Raw genomic sequence first — 18,850 nt, forward strand, 5'->3', positions numbered from 1 at the left:
ATGACAGCTGCTCTGGGACGTCTCTTACTATCACCAGTCCATTCCCACTGATTTGCCACCAGGCAGCTGTCATTAACAACCTAAAAAGGCAGGACAGGTGGGTTTACCCATTGCACTAGGGGTGTCTTCTAATATTTTAATTCTAACTACAACTGTTCACTTTGTGTGGAACGTCAACTTATGCAAGGGGGAGCAGCTTGTTGATTTCCCAGTAATATACCATAGTTTGGCACAGACAACTCTAGTCAAAGCAGGTCTAGGCTTTAGTGTGTGCTCAAGTTAAACCCCTTTTCTTCTCTGCTTGTGTGCCATTCCAGAGGACTGGACCATTTCATTGAGATCTATAAATAACTGAGAGGGAGGCTTCATGCCAAGAGACTGCTAAGGAACAGAAGTTTGATTTCAGAGAAGAGGGGACACAGAAGAAAAGAAAGGAGTTCATACTTCCAACTATAAGGTATGCTTATGAAGTGATATGAAGCAGTAAGAGAATGAGATTGTCTTATTTTATATTTTACTTTGTGATTTCTTTGTGATAGGCTAACTGAAGGGCTAGAAAAATGGAGTTGGCATTTATATTCTGATTATGTTATTGTTTTGATTTTTTATGCAATCAAATTGATTTAAAACATATTGATCTGTTGAAGCTCACAAGTGTTTTCCACACCCATGTAGATTTTGTCATTTTACAGCAATTAAGTATGACAGTGTAATATTCAGTATTAGTAAGGGCACCCTGGGCAGCAGATCCAACAGACAGGAAAGTCAGTTCACAGATGTGTTAATAGGTTTTATTTGTCCACACCCTTGCTGCCCAAAGTTGCCTCATGAGGAAACTTCAGGCTACTTTGGAAAACTGATGCGAAGCATCTTCCATCCCACAGACGATTCACATTCTTGGGAGGGCATTTCGGGGAGATTAGTTGCCCAAAGTTGAGAAGATTTGCGGCCAACTAATCTTCCATTGTGCCACCAGCCAGGGTGAAGACACACGGAGCTACTAGTAGCACCTACTTGTCACGGCTACAAAAATAGACAATGCTGATCATTTACTGATAATTGTCTCTAGGTGTTGTTTAGCCGAGGCAGTTCTCAGTATTGTCTATGGCAGGGTATTTTCTGGCCTTTAGTAGAAATGAAAAAGTAGCTGCTACTAAGTAGCTCAGTGTGTCTTCACCGTTAATATTACTTGTTTTCAATTTACCACTTACTGAGATGGGGAAGGAAATTTCCCTTGTATTTACCACTTTCATGTGTGTTCTCTGCTGATAAAGCACATACACTATAGCATTGCTTAAAAAGTAAAAATAAAAGTGTGGGTAAGCTTATGTGGATATAGCTGCATAAATACACATGCAATTCCCTACTCATTTTTTTACTTTTACTTTTTTTTTAAGGTTTTTTTCTTCTTTTCTTCTTACTTCCTACAGGTAATACTAAATAAAAAAAAAAATGTAATTGATTTATTTTTTACAGTTGTCTAAAGTTTTAAGAAAGGAAGGTATGCAGCACATCATAGAGCTAATTAATCCCCTTGTAATGCAGGTTTATCTCCATTGTTTAGTCTCTGCTCTTTCTATGGAGGAGGGGAGTGCAAAGTGAAATTTCAGTGCCATGACTCTGTAACAGGTGACAGTAACACATGTCCCACCATAAGCAGATTGCACTCTATATATGGACGTGAGACACCCAGGCTGATAGACACAACTGTTAAGTGCCACGTGGGAACTTTAAGGGGGTAGAAAACATAGAAAACAGATCACTTAAATCTCATGTTCTTATCTCTGTATACTCAACTGTGCAGTTTTCTGCTGGTGTTTTTCTGAAAAACAGCTTGCTTCTTTAATCAATTAATGACATTTGTTGCCTGTTGTAGTGCTAAAATAAACACACACACACACGCATATTCAGTTTACTAAATAGCATTGAAGCTGTGAATTAGCAAATGTATGCCTACTGTATAGCCTGTAAAGTCTTTGTTGTTTTTATAGTTGCACATATTATATGTGCTAACTTTTAGCCAATTATTCAGGTGGCTGCATTTGTATAAATATAGCTGCATTTGTAAAATATATATTTTTGGATTTAATTGTGACTTCTAAAAAATATACGCATGGTACAAATTAGTCTCAGGCTGTATACACAATTAGCAAGGGCTGTTGATGTCATTTAGCCTGGGTAAACATATTTTGTTGGACCTTATTATTTATTAGAGACCCTGGGGGTGTCAGGCTTTTAGGGAAATCCCCCTTCCCAGTGAATTTAATGGTGAAAGTGGGACCCTTGGCGGGCGATCCTTTTCACTAAAAAAAACACCTTTTGTTTCTTCTCAGCTGTTCCTTTAGTGTCTGGAGACTACGCATTCACAGTAGAGTACATTTCCAATTTTACTGTACAATACATGCACACTGTCCTGGGTAGCTGCAAGGGGCTGCTGGGAAAAAACAGAGGTTGGTAGATGGCACCCCTGGCATAAGCCCCAAGTAGGTGCAATCCAAGGTTAGCAATTGTATTCATTGGGGGTTTCAGTTTCCCTGTCCTTTAAAGTCACATGTCTTTAAATGTTCGCATTGAGCTCTGCTAAACATTAAGCATTTGATTTAAAAAAAAAAAAACAATCCCAAAGAGAATCTTGGATTTGCTGAATACCAGTTATTTATGACCTGTAGTTGTTGTTAAACTATAACTCCCAGAACCCCCTGACATGCATCAGCTGTGGGTGACACAGATAACAGGGTTTCCTTTTAAGACATTAAACTACTGTATTCATACATTACATATAATGCATATAATGTAATATGTAATTTATCATTTCTATTAATGTACATTATTTTTAATCCTAATGTTATGTTGTAATTGTAGGACCATCTTTTTTTCTTAATCAAAAACAATGAAATTTAACAGATTTCCCTCTAAACATTGTTATGCTAAGCAGCCTTATATACATATATATAATGTGTTTTTCTGCAGATGGAAGACCCAGTGCAGCTAAAGGAAGAGGGGAATAAGTATTTCCAATCTAATGAATATGGCCAAGCTATTCAGTGTTACAGCAAAGCCTTGAAGCTTATAACTGATAAGAAGATGCAGGCTGTACTCTATCGGAACAGGTCTGCTTGTTACCTAAAGCAGGTAAGGGAGAAAGCATTGCTGAATATTCACCTTCATGCAAAATACCCTGAAGTAGTAATTTGTATCTGGCCATAGAACATATAACATGGTTATAGAAGATTTCGCAATTGCAAAAGTCGGCACTTTATGCACTACTGGTTTGGCCTAATGGTTAGCACAAAGCACTTTATCTACCAACTATACTATATTAAGTTGTATGTACAATTTTCTCATTTTAATTATTTTTATAGAATTAACTTGACAAACAACTTGACAACCATCACTGCAGTGTTTAGCAGTGAAGATATGGAGTTGATTGTTGCTTCACAGTGAAGCCTGTCAAATGGCTACATAAACACAGACACATACTTATAATATACGTTTGAGGTGTACTGTAGTTCCAGTACAGATTTTACGCTGTTATTCTATGTAAGTTCCAGCGGAAGAAAAAATTCTTTAAAAAATTTTGTTTTAGGCAGTGAAGTCTGCAGATGTGTGCGAATGTTGTTGACGTTTTTTACACAGCATAATAAATAGACCCTTTCATTCTCTTTATAATGTACCATTAATTTTTCACAGAGCTCAACTACATTAAAAGTAGCAAACAGTAGAAAGATTACTCTTTTTTGCATAAACCCAACTGATATTTCTATAGCAAATTTGTGTTTAAACCCTAGAATTCATCTTGCTTACGTGTGTCTTGTTTGTTCTAACAGGATAACTATGTACAAGCAGCTGCAGATGCATCAAAAGGTTAGTTCATAAGAAAATAATTATCTCTTTTGTGAGAATGTCATGCAAAATCTGTCAACTTTTTGTAGTCCCACCCCCACCAAATGCCAAGTACCTGGAGATGTGCAGACATCAGACACTGGGCTTTTGCATATTGTCTACCAGCATGTAGGACTACTCCTGAGATAGTAACATGAAAAATGAGCTGGAGATGCTGTGTGAAACAAGATTTTTTTAATGATTTAGCATTTTCACATCAGTAGGATTTCTTAGAACACCATAAAGTTTTATTGTTTTTTTTTTTACATTTAATTTGTTAATTGAATATTTTCATATATTTTTTCCCTATTTGTAAAGGAAATTGCAATTGAAAGCAGTTTATGTGTCTCCTGTGCCATTATACAGTAATATTTTTGGGCCCATCTCGCCTTGCAGCCAACATCTGTTGTGATTACTGACACAGTACCCTGGTGTTTGTTAGCATGTAAATGAGATGCTTTGGGTGAGCAGTTGGAGACTCCCTCCTGGTGTTTATTTAGGTGCAGAGATTCTTTTGTGCTCAGGCCCTCCTTTTTGTGAATGTGAACCAATGTTTCTTTGGGACATCCCCTTTTCTTATAATAGGGTTCCAGATATATGTTACATTTCATAATAGTCATTCTTTATTGAATGACTATTGTAAATCATGTCCTGCTTGTTTTTGATCTCACTGAAGTCAACGCACTTGTTGTATGACACTAACTATTTTTTTTTTATGTAGCTATCGATGTGGATGCATCAGACATTAAAGCCCTTTTCAGGCGCTGCCAGGCTTTAGAGAAACTGGGCAAGCTGGACCAGGCCTATAAAGATGTTCAGAGATGTGCAACCCTTGAGCCAAAAAACCGAACATTCTTGGAGACGTTACACCGACTAGGCACAAATATCCAAGAAAAGGTTAAGATTATGAAACATTTCTTTCTACGGAATTTCCAGCAGTTGCATTCTATTCTGTGTTTTGTGTTAGTAATGGCACGCAGAATAAGCACAATGTAAAGCCTTTAACCTTAGTAGCCAAATTATTTTAGTAGAAACTCAGCAATAACATTGTATTTAGTTATGTAAGAAGGTTAGGTAAATAGTTATACATGAAAATGTACAGGTAATTTAAAGTCATTGCATACCTCATTTATGGTTTTCTGTTATACCAGAACTATTCCTCTCACTGATTACATTATTACTAATTCATATAGCAGGGCCACAGCACTGTACAACAGCAATACTAGCCAAATAACCACTTAACCACCATGCCACTCAGCAATCTCATTTATTACATGGTCTTACATCTTATTGCTTTAGAGCAATGACACATAAAGGGTGTTGTGTAGATAAAATCTAGAACGTCATAGAGAGATCTGCTTGGTTTTTGTCACTACATAAAACAGCAGTTATCATTTTTAAAATTAGTGGCATAAACTAAAGCAAAATAAAACCATTTCTGTCTGTTTTTTAATGTTTCCTACTCTGCTTCACTCTCCAACAGCTACATGTTCAGTTCTCCACGGACTCCCGGGTTCATAAAATGTTCGAGATCCTATTAGATAAGAACAGTGAAAAAGAAAAGAGAGAGAAGGTAAAATTAAAATGCACTTGTCACAGATTTTAAAAAACCAACTAATAACAAGTAGAAAAAATACACAAAAGTACTATCCAGCTGCCACAGGGTGTCAGTGTGAGAGGAAAAAGCTTGGCGATTCATTTATACTCACAAGGCAACCCTGTAATAAAAGAAAAGTGAAATAAACATTTTAATATTCCAAATGCACAGATTTTTTTCATATCAGAACAATGATGATGCTTACCGAAAACACACAATTTCAAGTACTGTATTTTATACATTTCATGTTGATTCAGGAATGACCCCTGAAATGCTCAAATAAGGAAACAATATACTGCAGTGTAAGATGAGGGATTATCACATTAATAAAGATTCCATAATATATTATGGCACATTTTTTCGTACAGTGTTTTAATAACCATACTTTACTGCATTACTGCTATGGTATTAACTTCATTTTTTCATCTAAAAGTGTAACCTGTCTTGGCTTTATTTGGAAACAAAAACAAGCTTTATTCATTTCACTGTGGCCAATTTCAAGGTGTATCCCTGAAGGTGGAGACACGTCCATGACTTAAACCACCAAAATAATTCTAGGAAGGCAGTGATACTTTGTTTTAATTGAGAAGGGATAACTCTGTAAATGAGTAAGTTGAATCTGTTTTGATGCTGTTTTAATATTCTGCTTGTAGGCAGCAAACAACTTGATAGTTTTGGGCCGAGAGGATGCAGGAGCTGAACAGATCTTTCAGAACAATGGTGTAAATCTTCTTATGCAGCTAATTGAATCGAAGGATCCAGAAATGATCCTCTCAGCAATCAGAACTCTCTCTGGCATGTGCACTGGGCACAGAGCACGGGTAAATCTTTTATGTGCAACCGTACTACCTGTCTTTAGGGCGTTTGTCATTTTTAATAATAGGTTATTTACATGCAGTGGATTTTGGCACATGAATGCATACTTACATGTTTCCCTGCCAATAATTCTCTCTCTCTGTGTCTTCAATCAGGCTGATGCAGTGGCATTCTGTGAATACAGGAGCCAGTGTAGACAAGCAGCTGATTTTTTGCCTTTGTTTTTTATTAAGCTGAAAAATCAGCCCTGTCTGGCATTAGCTTAAGGGTGTTTTAGTTGTCCAACTAATCCCTGCAACAAGAGAAAACAAACAGAACAGAACATAAACTTTACTTGTAAACATCATATGCTTTCCCTTGTCAGTCACATGATTTATTTAATGATAACACATTTCCAACACATATTAAAATGTGTACCCTTGTTAGCATATTCAACTATACAGGTAATCCAGGGTTGCATTTTCACATCCACTCTCTTTAGTAATTACCATTCCAAATATATTCTTATATGTAAACACAGATAGAAAGAATGGTAACTTTGGTAATTTTATTATACCTGTAGTAACAATAATGCCAGTTGCAAGCAAGCTTATGGAGTCTAATACAATTCTTTCTCTGTTATAGGCAACGGCTATTGTGCACCTTGTGGGTATCAATAAGATCTGCAGTATCATGGCAGTAGACAATGAAGAAATTGCTCTAGCAGCATGTAACCTGTTGCAAAACATTGTGGACTCTTTAACCGGAGAGGATAAGAAAGCACATGGGAAACAGGAAGCTCTTGTACTGGGTAAGAATAATGTGTGCTATACTGCATGCGATGCTTTTAGAAGGTTATTTATATTAGGAATCAGAATTTAATCTGCTCTGAACTGCTGTAAACACATGATAAATGGTATTTATTTTGTGGTGGTACATGGGATGTGCAATGCAATACCGGACTGCAATCAGAAGTACAAAAAGTAGCCCTTGAACTACAATAGTCACCCAAGTATGGGGTGTTTCTCTACACAAATGCCCTAACCTTCCACCTCATCTGATACATAAAAATGTATGGATATATAAATGTATATATTTATAAAAATGTGAGATTAGAGATCACTACAGAAAAAAATCACATATTTTCTGGAATTTTTAGAAGCACATTTGTCAATGGGTGAAAGTTAGAGTTCACCATTTGATAAATACACTCCTAACATCCCATAGGAATGAATAGAAATTGGATGCCTTGGTGTGCCTAATGCCCAAACATTCACCCCCCCTTAAAAAAATCAACACAATGCATTTAAAAGTTTTATAAATTGTGTTATTTGAAATTAACATTCATTCTTCATTACCTCTCATTAAATGTATATGTATAGTGATATTTGCCGAGAAGTCAGAATTTAAGTTAGAGGTAGTTTTTAGCATGTTTTCCACCTCCTATTTACAGATACCAAAAAGGATCTGAAGATAATTACCACTCATTTGTTGGATATGCTGGTTAGTAAGAAGGTATCTGGTCACGGCAGGGACCAGGCACTTAATCTGCTGAATAAAAACATCCCACGTTATGATCTTAAGAATAAAGATAACTCCAAGTCTCTCTTTGTGGTGGATGCAGGTGAGTGCAAGTAGAACTTTGTGTGTATCTAGATAATACAAGATTAAAAGCTACTAAGAATTGCCCTCCCCTTAGCTTAAAGGGGTTGTTCACTTTAAGTATCATGTAGAGAGTAATATTTTGAGATAATTTGCAATATGTCTTTATTTTTTATTTGTAGTTTTTCTTAGTTATTTTACTTTTTATTCAGCAGCTCTCTAGTTTGGAATTTCAGTAGGTATCTGGTTGCTAGGATCCAAATTACCTTAGCAACCAGGGTGTGGTTTGAATAAGAGATTGGTATATTAAAAGGAGAAGACTTGAACAGAATAATAAGTTATAAAACGCAACAACAATAAAACTGCAACCTCACTTGGCAATAGCTCTTCACTTGCTGGGGTCAGTGACCCCCATTTGAAAGCTGGAAAGAGTCAGTAGAAGAAGGCAAATAATTAAAAAAAAACACAAAAATAAATCATGACCAACTTAAAAATTGCTTAGAACTGGTCATTCTATAACATACGAAAAGTTAACTTAAAGGTGAAGCACCCCTTTAATGCAAAATAATGGCTGACCAATTAAAATCCTTGCTTGGTCATCTCATAGAAAAACTGTATTTTTACAGATACACATTACTCTTTTAAATTGTAGTTTTTCTTAAAATACAAGCTTAGTTTCTACAATTTTAGAAGAACATGATTTCATGTTTTTATACCATGTTTAACAATAGCTGATCTTCTTTCAACTAGGGCTGAAAAAAATATTAAAGGTTTTAGGACAGGTCCCGGAGCTGCCAAATTGCCTCCCCTTGACACCAAACACACGTTTAAATGCCTCAGTTCTGGTGAATAAACTTTACGATGATTTGCGCTGTGACCCAGAAAGAGACAATTTCAGGATAATCTGTGAAGAATATATCACGTAAGTATTTTTTATCAAGCATTGTACTTTGTATTAAATGATGTACATCTCATCTATTTTACATGAATGACGTCCTGCCTTGAGCCTTTCCCAATCTGACTTGAACATTACTGAAGGCCCCTACATATTTGTTTACCTTAATTCTAATAGGGAAAGCTGCCAGTAATATAAGGATGTTGCTGCATGTCTGCAGTTACTGCCACTTCAAACATCGGAGTGCCAGATCTTTCGCACTAAGAAATACATGCTTGTGATATACCAAAGTTTGTGCTAACTTACATCAATAAATTGTGCACAAGTTGCAGTGCCCCATTTGGCAAAGCACCTCATGCTTATTCTTTAGTTATTCCTTAATTAACTTTTCCAACCAAGTCCCAAATGACAAGGCCCTAGAGTTGTCAGGTCATGCTATTTACAGCCATAAGCACAGTTCTTAATGGAACTTTAGTTACATGAGCATAAACCTAACACATTTTATTTATTGTTAGTTACCATTTTACATGTGCAATGTAATCCTTTTTTTTTACCAGTGGCAGTTTTGACCCTAAGGATATGGAAAAGAATCTGCATGCCATACAGACAGTTTCTGGCATCTTGCAAGGGCCATTTGATCTTGGCAACAAACTCCTTAGCTTACAGGGGGTGATGGAAATGATGGTTGCTTTGACTGGATCAGAGAATGAGGTCGATCAGCTGGTGGCTGTGGAAGCTCTGATTCATGCATCTACAAAGCTTAGTCGGGCATCCTTTATTATTACAAATGGAGTGTCTTTATTAAAAGATATATACAAGAAAACCAAGAATGAGAAAATAAAGATTCGTGCACTTGTGGTAAGCACATTTATAGTTTCCTTTTCAATTAGCATGAAAAACACTTTTAGTATGATGTAGTTAATTACCTCTTTACTGTACAGAACAAGATTTATACCGATTCTGAAACTAGTAGTCATTGTTTTAAAACAAAAATTTTATACTGTTAGCCAGTAGATCACAGATCAACACTAAAGCGGCATTAATGCAATAACTGTAATGGCTAACTATGTAAGTATGATACAAAGCAAGCTTTCTGGAAGTTCCCTTCTATTTTAATTTTAAAACTGTTCCTGTTTTTTGGTCATTATTTTCTATAGTTTGACATTGCTTTAAATGCAACAGTTTATATATGAGCCATCCATTATTTCTAGGCTGTAACTATTATAGAGGTTTTCCTTTTGAGATCCCTATAAAAGAGCTCTTCATTCTGCCCTCACATAAAGGGCTGACGGCAAATTCCAAGTCACTGAAGAATAAAGCAGATTGTTGGGCAGTTTGAATTCTAATGGCCTTTCAGCCTGACCATCATTGTATCTCTGGCCCCCTCTGGAGGCAGTTTTGATAGTCCTTTGATCAGACAGCAGTCTTTCCACTTCTAGTCTTTGACATTGACTGTTTTTGATGATAAGGGCACATCTCCCTCCTTTCAGATCAATGTAGTTTGGCCAGATCAGACAAGATGCAATTTTTTGGACTGCAGGTCAAAATGGGACTTTGGCAACCTTTGGTAGAACATGGCTATAACCTAGTCTGTTTGTCTTTTGCTTTATAGGGTCTGTGTAAACTAGGATCTGCTGGTGGCACAGATTATGCTTTAAGGCAATTTGCAGAGGGATCTACTGATAAACTAGCAAAGCAATGTAGAAAGTAAGTATTAATAAATACAGTGGAATTGGGTGTAAAGATATAATATCCTCAGATGATACAGTAGCTTACCATTTGTAGCATACCTGAAGTGTTTGTGACAGTGTTTGACCTTTCTAAAACCCTGTTCCATACAGCAACATTTGTGGCTGTACAGGTCATAAACAGTACCCCAAAGTCTGGTCATGTATAAGAAGATCTGTCCTATGTATTTTAACAGGTGGCTGTGTAACCCCAGTCTCGACATACAGACCAGGAAATGGGCAGTGGAGGGCTTGGCTTATCTGACACTTGATGCTGACGTAAAAGATGAATTTGTAGAAGATGAGCAATCATTGAAGGCCATGTTTGAGTTATCCAAGGTACACCATGCAGCATGTAACTTGGTATATTGGAGGTGCAAATATCTTCTAGAATGACCAAATTAATACTTTGTAGTACATACCACCATTACAGAAACTCTGGATGGACAATTTAGTGATCAATAAAGAGTGTCCGATAGGTCTTACAGATAAACCATTGTCTGAGGACTGAGGTGTCCAGGACCCCACCAGGGGCCACCACCTTAATGCCCCATCATCCCAGTGGAAGGCCCAGCTACCCAGACCATTGAGGACCCCATCCCTGTTGCAAACATCTCCCACCCAGCCCACTGCCCAGCACTGACAACAACGCAGATCCCTCCACCACAGTCCTGAGTAGGCATAGCCCAACACTGAGATAAACCCAGGAACAGACTTTTCAGTAATCTTTTTTACCAGTTCTTCACTTGTCACAATAGCAGCAATTTTATTAAACAGCAGCAGAAGTTCACAGTACACAATATTGCTCTTCAGACAACCTAAACAACCACTTACTTCCCCATATAAACCTATTCATGCAATCTCCCTCCTTCCTACTTCCAAAACCTTTTAGAGCAGTAGTCCCCAACCTTTTTTGCACCAAGGACTGGTTTCAAGCAAGACAATTTTTCCAAGGACCGGCGGGGGTGGAAGCACATTTCAGGCGCATAATGAAACACAATAAACTAATCAGTGCATAGTATATAAGTATTACACATATAATTATTTTATATTATGCACTTTAGTTAATAAAGTGATTCACATCATGTGCGCGGCGTGTGATCCATGTCATTACTTACGCAACACGTTCGCTCGTGTCAGTATGGATGCAACACGTTCATTTGCTTCATTATGTGTGCATTGTGTTCATTTGTGCCTTTATGTGCGCAATGATTCGTTCGTGACGTCATTGGCACAATTTATAACCACCACAGCAGGGATCAGAGGTGGCCTGGAGCAAAGAGGGCTTTCCCTAGCCTACATTGCCAGATATTTTTTGTGCTTGTCAAATGTTGGGAGGTATGCATATAGACCTGGCACTATACTAAGAAACTTAAACATACCTACAAAACTAGAGAGGAAGAATAAAATAATACAGTGTTTCATTTTATTACGCTAATGCTTATATAAATAGTAAACCACTTCTAACCAAATGCTGTGTTAAAAAGGAATAACTTGATGCAACTGATCAATTGTATTTTGAAAATATTTTTAATGTAGACCTTTTTTATGCTATATAACACTTGAATTCAACTTAGTTTGACATGCTAATGAATTTGACATGGATTGCTTTTAGACAAGTGATAAGACCATCCTTTACTCTGTGGCTACCACACTGGTAAACTGCACAAACAGCTACGATGTTAAAGAAGTCATTCCTGAAATGGTGCAGCTGGCAAAATTCTCCAAGCAGCATGTTCCAGAGCAACATCCTAAGGTAAGGAAATATTTGGGGAACTAAGTGCCCAGTAGAAAAGCATAGGACCTTGTAGCATTTAACCAAAAAAAAACAAAAAAAGATTGGTTTCTGATTTCGTTTACTGACAATATACTCTATTTTGTTTAAAGATTTTGCCCTTTGAAACAAAATGTTCTAATGTTCAAAATGGTCAGTTCTGTGCACATCCTTGTATGTAATAGAAATATTTGTCATACATGAATAATGTCCAAGATGTCTGTTGGTGAGATTGAATTTCTGAGATTGTGGCCTCTATACTGGAAAGTACATGACTGCAGCAAAATTTGTGTCTCACATAGCAATAATTTTTATGACTGATATCAGTGTCTCTTATGTGAAGAGTTACAAAAGGAAGGCAAATATTTAAAAAACTATAAAAAATGGAGACCAATTGGAAAGTTGCTAAGATAAAAAATTGAAGACCAATTGAAAAGTTGCTAAGAATAGGTCAATCTATAACATACTAAAGTAAAAATGAAGGTAAATTAGCCTTTTAAGGTTGAGAACAGTAACTGAATGTCCATAGCAATTTTATTCCTTTCTTCCATATACTGACGTATATGTATAAATTATTATTTTCATTTAGGATAAAAAGGACTTTGTGGAGAAACGTGTCAAGAGGTTGCTAAAGGCAGATGTTATATCTGCTCTATCCTGCATGGTGAAAGCTGATAACTCCATTCTTACAGACCAAACCAAAGAACAATTATCAAGGTGCGTAAATAAAAGAGTACAAGAAATCTTACGTCATTCCACAAATTAACTGATAGTGTAATAAAAACGTAACATTGCCAAGCAGTATGTATTACATGTGTTAGTTACATGTGTAAGTATTATATGTATTGTATATATTAATTCAGATGACTGAATTCAGCTCAAATGTATAGTCATTGGTTTAACCTCTAGTCAGTTTGTAGGACAATTGCCATATGGCCATACAATATGTAGCCAGTATTTTACCAAAACAAACTAAAATCTTCCCAGATAATGTGACAATTGAATGGGACAATAATTTTGCTCAAGACTGAATTAACATATGCATGCAAATGAGGGTTCACATTCAGACAAATCTTTTGTAGAGGATTCAGTATCCAAAATATTATGGATTTGACATATCCAAGCTGAGGGCAACTGAAGGCGCCAGTCTGTCAAACTAGGCGCTATACTGCAAAGAGCCCAGGAAGTATACAATTCATTAGAATGCGACTTATTTTGTTATAAAGGTGACTAGTGATAAACAGCAGTGAGAAAAATATATATTTAAAGAGGCTGGTTTGTCTGTGTTTAGACATAATTATATGAGGCACATTTTCCATAGATTTTTTATACTGATTAGTACAGGGAATTGCAGCAAAAAAAGGTAAAGCCCTAAAGGGTATCTACTGCATTACATACATTTATCCATTTACGTGTTTGCTTGAATTATTTGTACTGAACTAACTTGACTTTTAAACAAACATTACTTCTCACACTATTTTATTACACTGAATTGCCAGTATTTATCTTGCTTTCTGATGAAGTTTTACTGATATTTTACTGATCATTTATTCTGTTTTCATAGAGTTTTCCTGGCACTCTGCGAAGACCCTAAGGATCGAGGTATCATTGTTGCACAAGGAGGAGGCAAGGTAACTGTCCTTTGAATTTTAATTCTAACTTCTGAATCACAATCAGATCAAACATACTAAAGAAGACATTATTTCCAGTATGTACATTTTTATTTATGTGGCTTTACTTTTATACTCATCACTTTACATTAATACATTATTACAACAGACAGGGAACAATAACAAGTAGGTGTTGAGACACAAGTGGAAGGAGGCCCCATCAATGCACATTGCCTGTTCCCATATGTTGTTACTAATTCATTCTTTGTGCATTCATTTTCTATAAGAGATCTTTGTCACAAAATTATTGTCATAAAATGACTAAGCTACCATACCTGTGTCAAGTTAACTGCGTATGCTCTTTCTAGCTATTTACTGCAGTGATATTATTCATAGACTGGCACTCCTTCACAGGTGTCATTATATTAGGAGAATAGAGAGTGTTTCCTGATCAGCAGACTGATCCGCCTCCACTGTAGTTTTTATAGGAGTGAGCTCACCTCGGCCCACACACAGTTTTAAAGGCATAAGACCACCATTAAATGACCAAGTTTGTGGATGCTACAACCACAGTGACAGTTTTCCTGCATGGTAATTTTAAGAAACACAAAGCAATTGTGGGAGCGCTCATTGGAGCTTTCCCAAAAACCTTATATCAAAATCAGATCAAGCCAAAAAGAAATATATCTGAGGAATTTCATTTAAATAGTATTTTGTCTTTTTGCCTAGGCTATGATCCCTCTTGCACTGGAAGGAACAGATGTTGGCAAAATAAAGGCTTCTCATGGGCTGGCTAAAATTGCAGCTGTATCAAATCCTGATATTGCATTTCCTGGAGAGAGGGTAAATAGTCATGATTAATGGCCTACATGATATATGTTGTTCAAGACATGATTATTTTATCATTCAAGGGACCGCAATCAATCAAGTACCAGATAAAAGCACAATGTATTAACTGGTATTTTTTCTCTTTACAGGTGTATGAAGTGGTGCGTCCGCTTGTCAGTCTATTAAATACAGAACGGGATGGAATTCAAAACTTTGAAGCCCTCCTTGCTTTGACCAATCTATCTGGAAAGAACGACAAATTGAGGTTTGTTTTTTCAAAAACAAAAACTATCATTGCTTACAGTGACTTGTACTTTATAAACAGATGAATATTACAATATATGACAGTTACGTCTGGTTCACCAATTCTTTTTATAGGTATAAGGTGCAAAATGCACAAATGCAAAAAAAACATTCACCATATTGTTTTCTTACCTTTTAATGTGATGTGGAGATATACGCTAAATTACCAGTTTCAGAGAGCTATAAGTTATTGAATTTTTTAAACTGTATGAAGCACTTTAGGGAGTAACAGTTTATAAAGGAGGTAATGATTAACCTTATGGATATTCTAGAGAGCCTAACAGATAGTGTTAGAAAGGAGAGTCTCCTCCCAAAAGCAGTTTTTTTTTTTTTGTTTTTTTTTTGCAAAATCATAGAAAATGCATTTACATTACATATACATTTACATTAATTAAAAATATTCAGTGGTTTCACAGTTATTTGTAAATGTAATGGGTATTAAAAGCAGAATCTGAGAGTTCATATTCTCTAAATTATTGCTTCTGACTCCTGAACATTTTAGATACCTGTCAATTAAAAACAATGTAAAATATCTATTTTGAGGGCGCCAGCAATGGCAAGACATGCTATACCACCAGTACCACACTGATGGTCTTGTTAGTGAATAACTGGTTGAATTTTTATTGGTGATAAATACAAATGGGAGTACGTATAATATCTTTTGTAACATATCTACTATTCATTGTTCATTTTGTCTTATTCCAACAGACAAAAAATTATTAAGGAGAAAGCTCTGCCTGAAATTGAAAACTACATGTTTGAAAATCACGAACAGATCAGGCAAGCAGCCACAGAATGTATGTGTAACTTAGCGCTCAACAAAGAGGTAAGAGAAAATACTGACCTACATAATAATCATTTTAAATGTGCACTTGTTCAGTCTAAAAATGATGTGGCATTAAAACAGAAAAAAATATTCTTATGTCTCCAACACTCCAAGTCTACAGAGTCTAACGTGGCATGCTAACATGTAGTTGCTACATTATTACATATAAGTTTTAAATATCATTTGAAATAACACATGACTTTATTCGGCGTTAGCATTCTCTATAACACTTCATGTGGCTTGAATTTATGCAGGTCAAGGAGAGGTTTATGGCAGAGGGCAATGACCGTCTAAAACTGATAATACTGCTTTGCGGTGAGGAAGATGAGGTGAAGCTGCAGAGGGCAGCTGCTGGGACATTAGCAATGTTGACTGGTGCTGAGAAGAAGCTTTGTCACAAGATGACAGAAGTGGTAAGTGTATTTAAATAGTAGATCCAGTGTTAAACATGTAAGCAAAATTCAGTCACAGGCCTCACCATTTTTGTCTGAGAACTGGAGGAAGAACCAACTAATATGAGATAAATGTGATATGCCTCACCTACTATTATTTGCTTCATTAATAATTCAGGTGCCCAATAGGGTGCCACATTACAAGGGTCTGAAACAGAATAGCTGTGCATAGCTAGTATTATTCCATAATACTATTATCATTTACTTTATTAAGCCCGCTCAGTAAACTGCAGTTTAATCTGTAGTTCTCAGTAACTGTGGATAGAAATTAGAAAAACACATTATTTATCATAAAGTGCTATGAAATTTTGCTTAAAACTTTTTCTTCCATACCTGCTGCCACAGCTTGCTATTTCTATGTCTAGGTAAGATAGCAAAATGTCAGTGCTAAGTATGTGGGCAGTGCATTGCTGTGTGGTGACATGAAAATAGTGCTTTTAGACTGGAGATCCAGCTTGCAGAAGTTCAGCCTATGAGAGCCCCTTACCAAGCCCAGACTAGTATTAATCAGTAAAGCACCGCACACAGTGGACTGAAGTTTTGATACTTGATATAAAAATATTTTGCATATGTAACATTTCCACTGTTGAGCAATATTCATCAGTGGTATCCTCTAATCTCCTCAGTAACAATACTGAGCAATGTATTTGTCTTCCTTTTTTAAAGACAACTCAGTGGATGGAGATTCTGCAGAGGCTGTGCCTGAGTGAGGACCTGCAAGTTCAGCATCGTGGAGTCGTGATTGCATATAACCTTATTAACGCAGACAAAGAATTGGCTAAGAAACTGGTGGAATCGGAGATGCTAGAGATCTTAACAGTCATTGGAAAGCAGGCAGATGTTCCCAACAAGCAGCACATCATTAATGCGGCTAGGGAAGCCCTGGTTAAATGCCTAGATTATGGTTTTATCAAGACAGTTTCGTGAATGGTGATAGTGACTCTTATAATGGCTTCTGTCTTGTGCTATGGATCACGTGCATTCCCTTTCATTTGCATTCGTGGTTGCCCGATTATGTATGCATTGGAAAAATAATAATAAGAATATTGTATGAAAAATGTAAATTGAAGACTTTTGTCATGAAGATGAAATTTAAAACTTGTTTCTTTTGACAAAAATGATTTTATTTAGTTTCTGTGATTAAACTTGGTTGATTTAACTTTTTCATACCTGTACCTTTAAAACTGCTTCTCCTTTAACCATTACTGGCATAAAGATGCCACCACCCGAGCCAAATTTTACTTGCAGAAGCCCTACCACTACTAAAAACCCATATTGGTATATATCTAATTGCTGTCAGATTACAGATTACAGGTAGTTTAAGGTAATTCCCATGTTAGTGCCAACAGAACCTCTAACGTATCCCAGTTGATAATAAAATACATTACAGGCTACATTGGAGTTCTGTTAACTTAAGAAAAGGAATGGGTTCCTGTTCTTAAGAAGGATATTAATGAGCTGGAGACAGTGCAGAGACATGCAACTAAACTGGTAAAGGGGATAGAACAATTACACCATGGGGAAAGGTCGTCAAGGTTGGGGTTGTTTTCTCTGTAGAAAAGGTGCTTGCAGGGGGTGTAATTACTATTTACAAGTACATTAGAGGCAATTATAGACAGAAGCAGGGTTTGGAACTGCTTTTCCTAAACGTTATCCTCAAAAGGATGGGGGGGAGCTTTGCCCTCATCATATACAGCAAGGGTCAGATTTATGGAAGTGTGAGATTAGAGCTCAGATTTGGTTTGGCATTCGGCCGAATCTTTCACGAAGGATTCAGTGGGGCTCATTTATCAATGCATCGCAGCACACAAACCGACGCAATTATGATTATGCGCCATTTTGTGGGCACACGCAATTGCATATGCGTTACATTGCGTCGGTTCATTTATTTTTCCGCCAGTTCTTTTTATGCGCATGACGCAAATACTGGACAATAATGTCGCAAACAATGACATGTTTTTTTGGGGTGTGGCTAGGGGCGTGTATTAAATGCTCAATTTTTGCGAGAGTGCGCCCTTTGCGCCTATATATGTGCTATTTGCGCATATATAGGGGCAGATTTGCGCAGGCACGGCTGCATTGAAAGCTTTACGCCTGTTCATTTGTGGCGTATTTCTGACTGCGCGTTCTTCAACATTTGCGCTACAATAAACTGACTAGGTTGTTAGGAAGCATGTAGTTGGTATGGGTTTATTAGAGCATTAGCTTGCGCCATCTATGCACACAATTTATGACAAGTTTTGCGTCGTCATGTGTGCAGTTTTGCGGCATCATATGTGCATGTTTGTATGGCGCAGCAGTTTGCGTCAACACTAGCGCATGAAACTTTAAGTGACCGTGTTTGCACTATACTGTTAAATATGCTTATGCGCAGGGCAAAAGTTTTGCCTCTGCGACTGTTATAGCGCTGCAATGCGTTGGTAAATGAGCCCCAGTGTTCGGCCAAATCTCAAAGTGGATTCGGTGCATCAGTGATGCACCAAATCAGGGTTCAGTTCGGGATTCGCCCAAGATTCTGCCTTTTTCAGCAGGATTTGGATTCAGCAGAATCCACCTGCC

At 36.8% G+C, this 18,850-nt stretch overlaps 1 protein-coding gene across 1 annotated transcript; it reads left to right on the forward strand.

The window, feature by feature from the left end:
* The first annotated feature begins 222 nt into the window (after positions 1-222).
* Positions 223-17,450, forward strand: unc45b (unc-45 myosin chaperone B). The gene is given in 20 exon segments (NM_001185128.1): positions 223-457; positions 2,971-3,132; positions 3,828-3,864; positions 4,604-4,779; positions 5,366-5,455; positions 6,133-6,300; positions 6,920-7,085; positions 7,728-7,898; positions 8,627-8,798; positions 9,329-9,629; positions 10,384-10,478; positions 10,696-10,837; positions 12,114-12,254; positions 12,862-12,989; positions 13,837-13,903; positions 14,612-14,725; positions 14,860-14,975; positions 15,722-15,839; positions 16,094-16,252; positions 16,958-17,450. Coding segments are annotated over 19 exon segments (2,784 nt in total). The 5' UTR covers positions 223-457; the 3' UTR covers positions 17,219-17,450.
* Positions 17,451-18,850: the final 1,400 nt, after the last annotated feature.

The sequence above is a fragment of the Xenopus tropicalis genome, chromosome 2, assembly GCF_000004195.4.
Source record: "Xenopus tropicalis strain Nigerian chromosome 2, UCB_Xtro_10.0, whole genome shotgun sequence".
Taxonomy (NCBI): Eukaryota; Metazoa; Chordata; class Amphibia; order Anura; family Pipidae; genus Xenopus; species Xenopus tropicalis.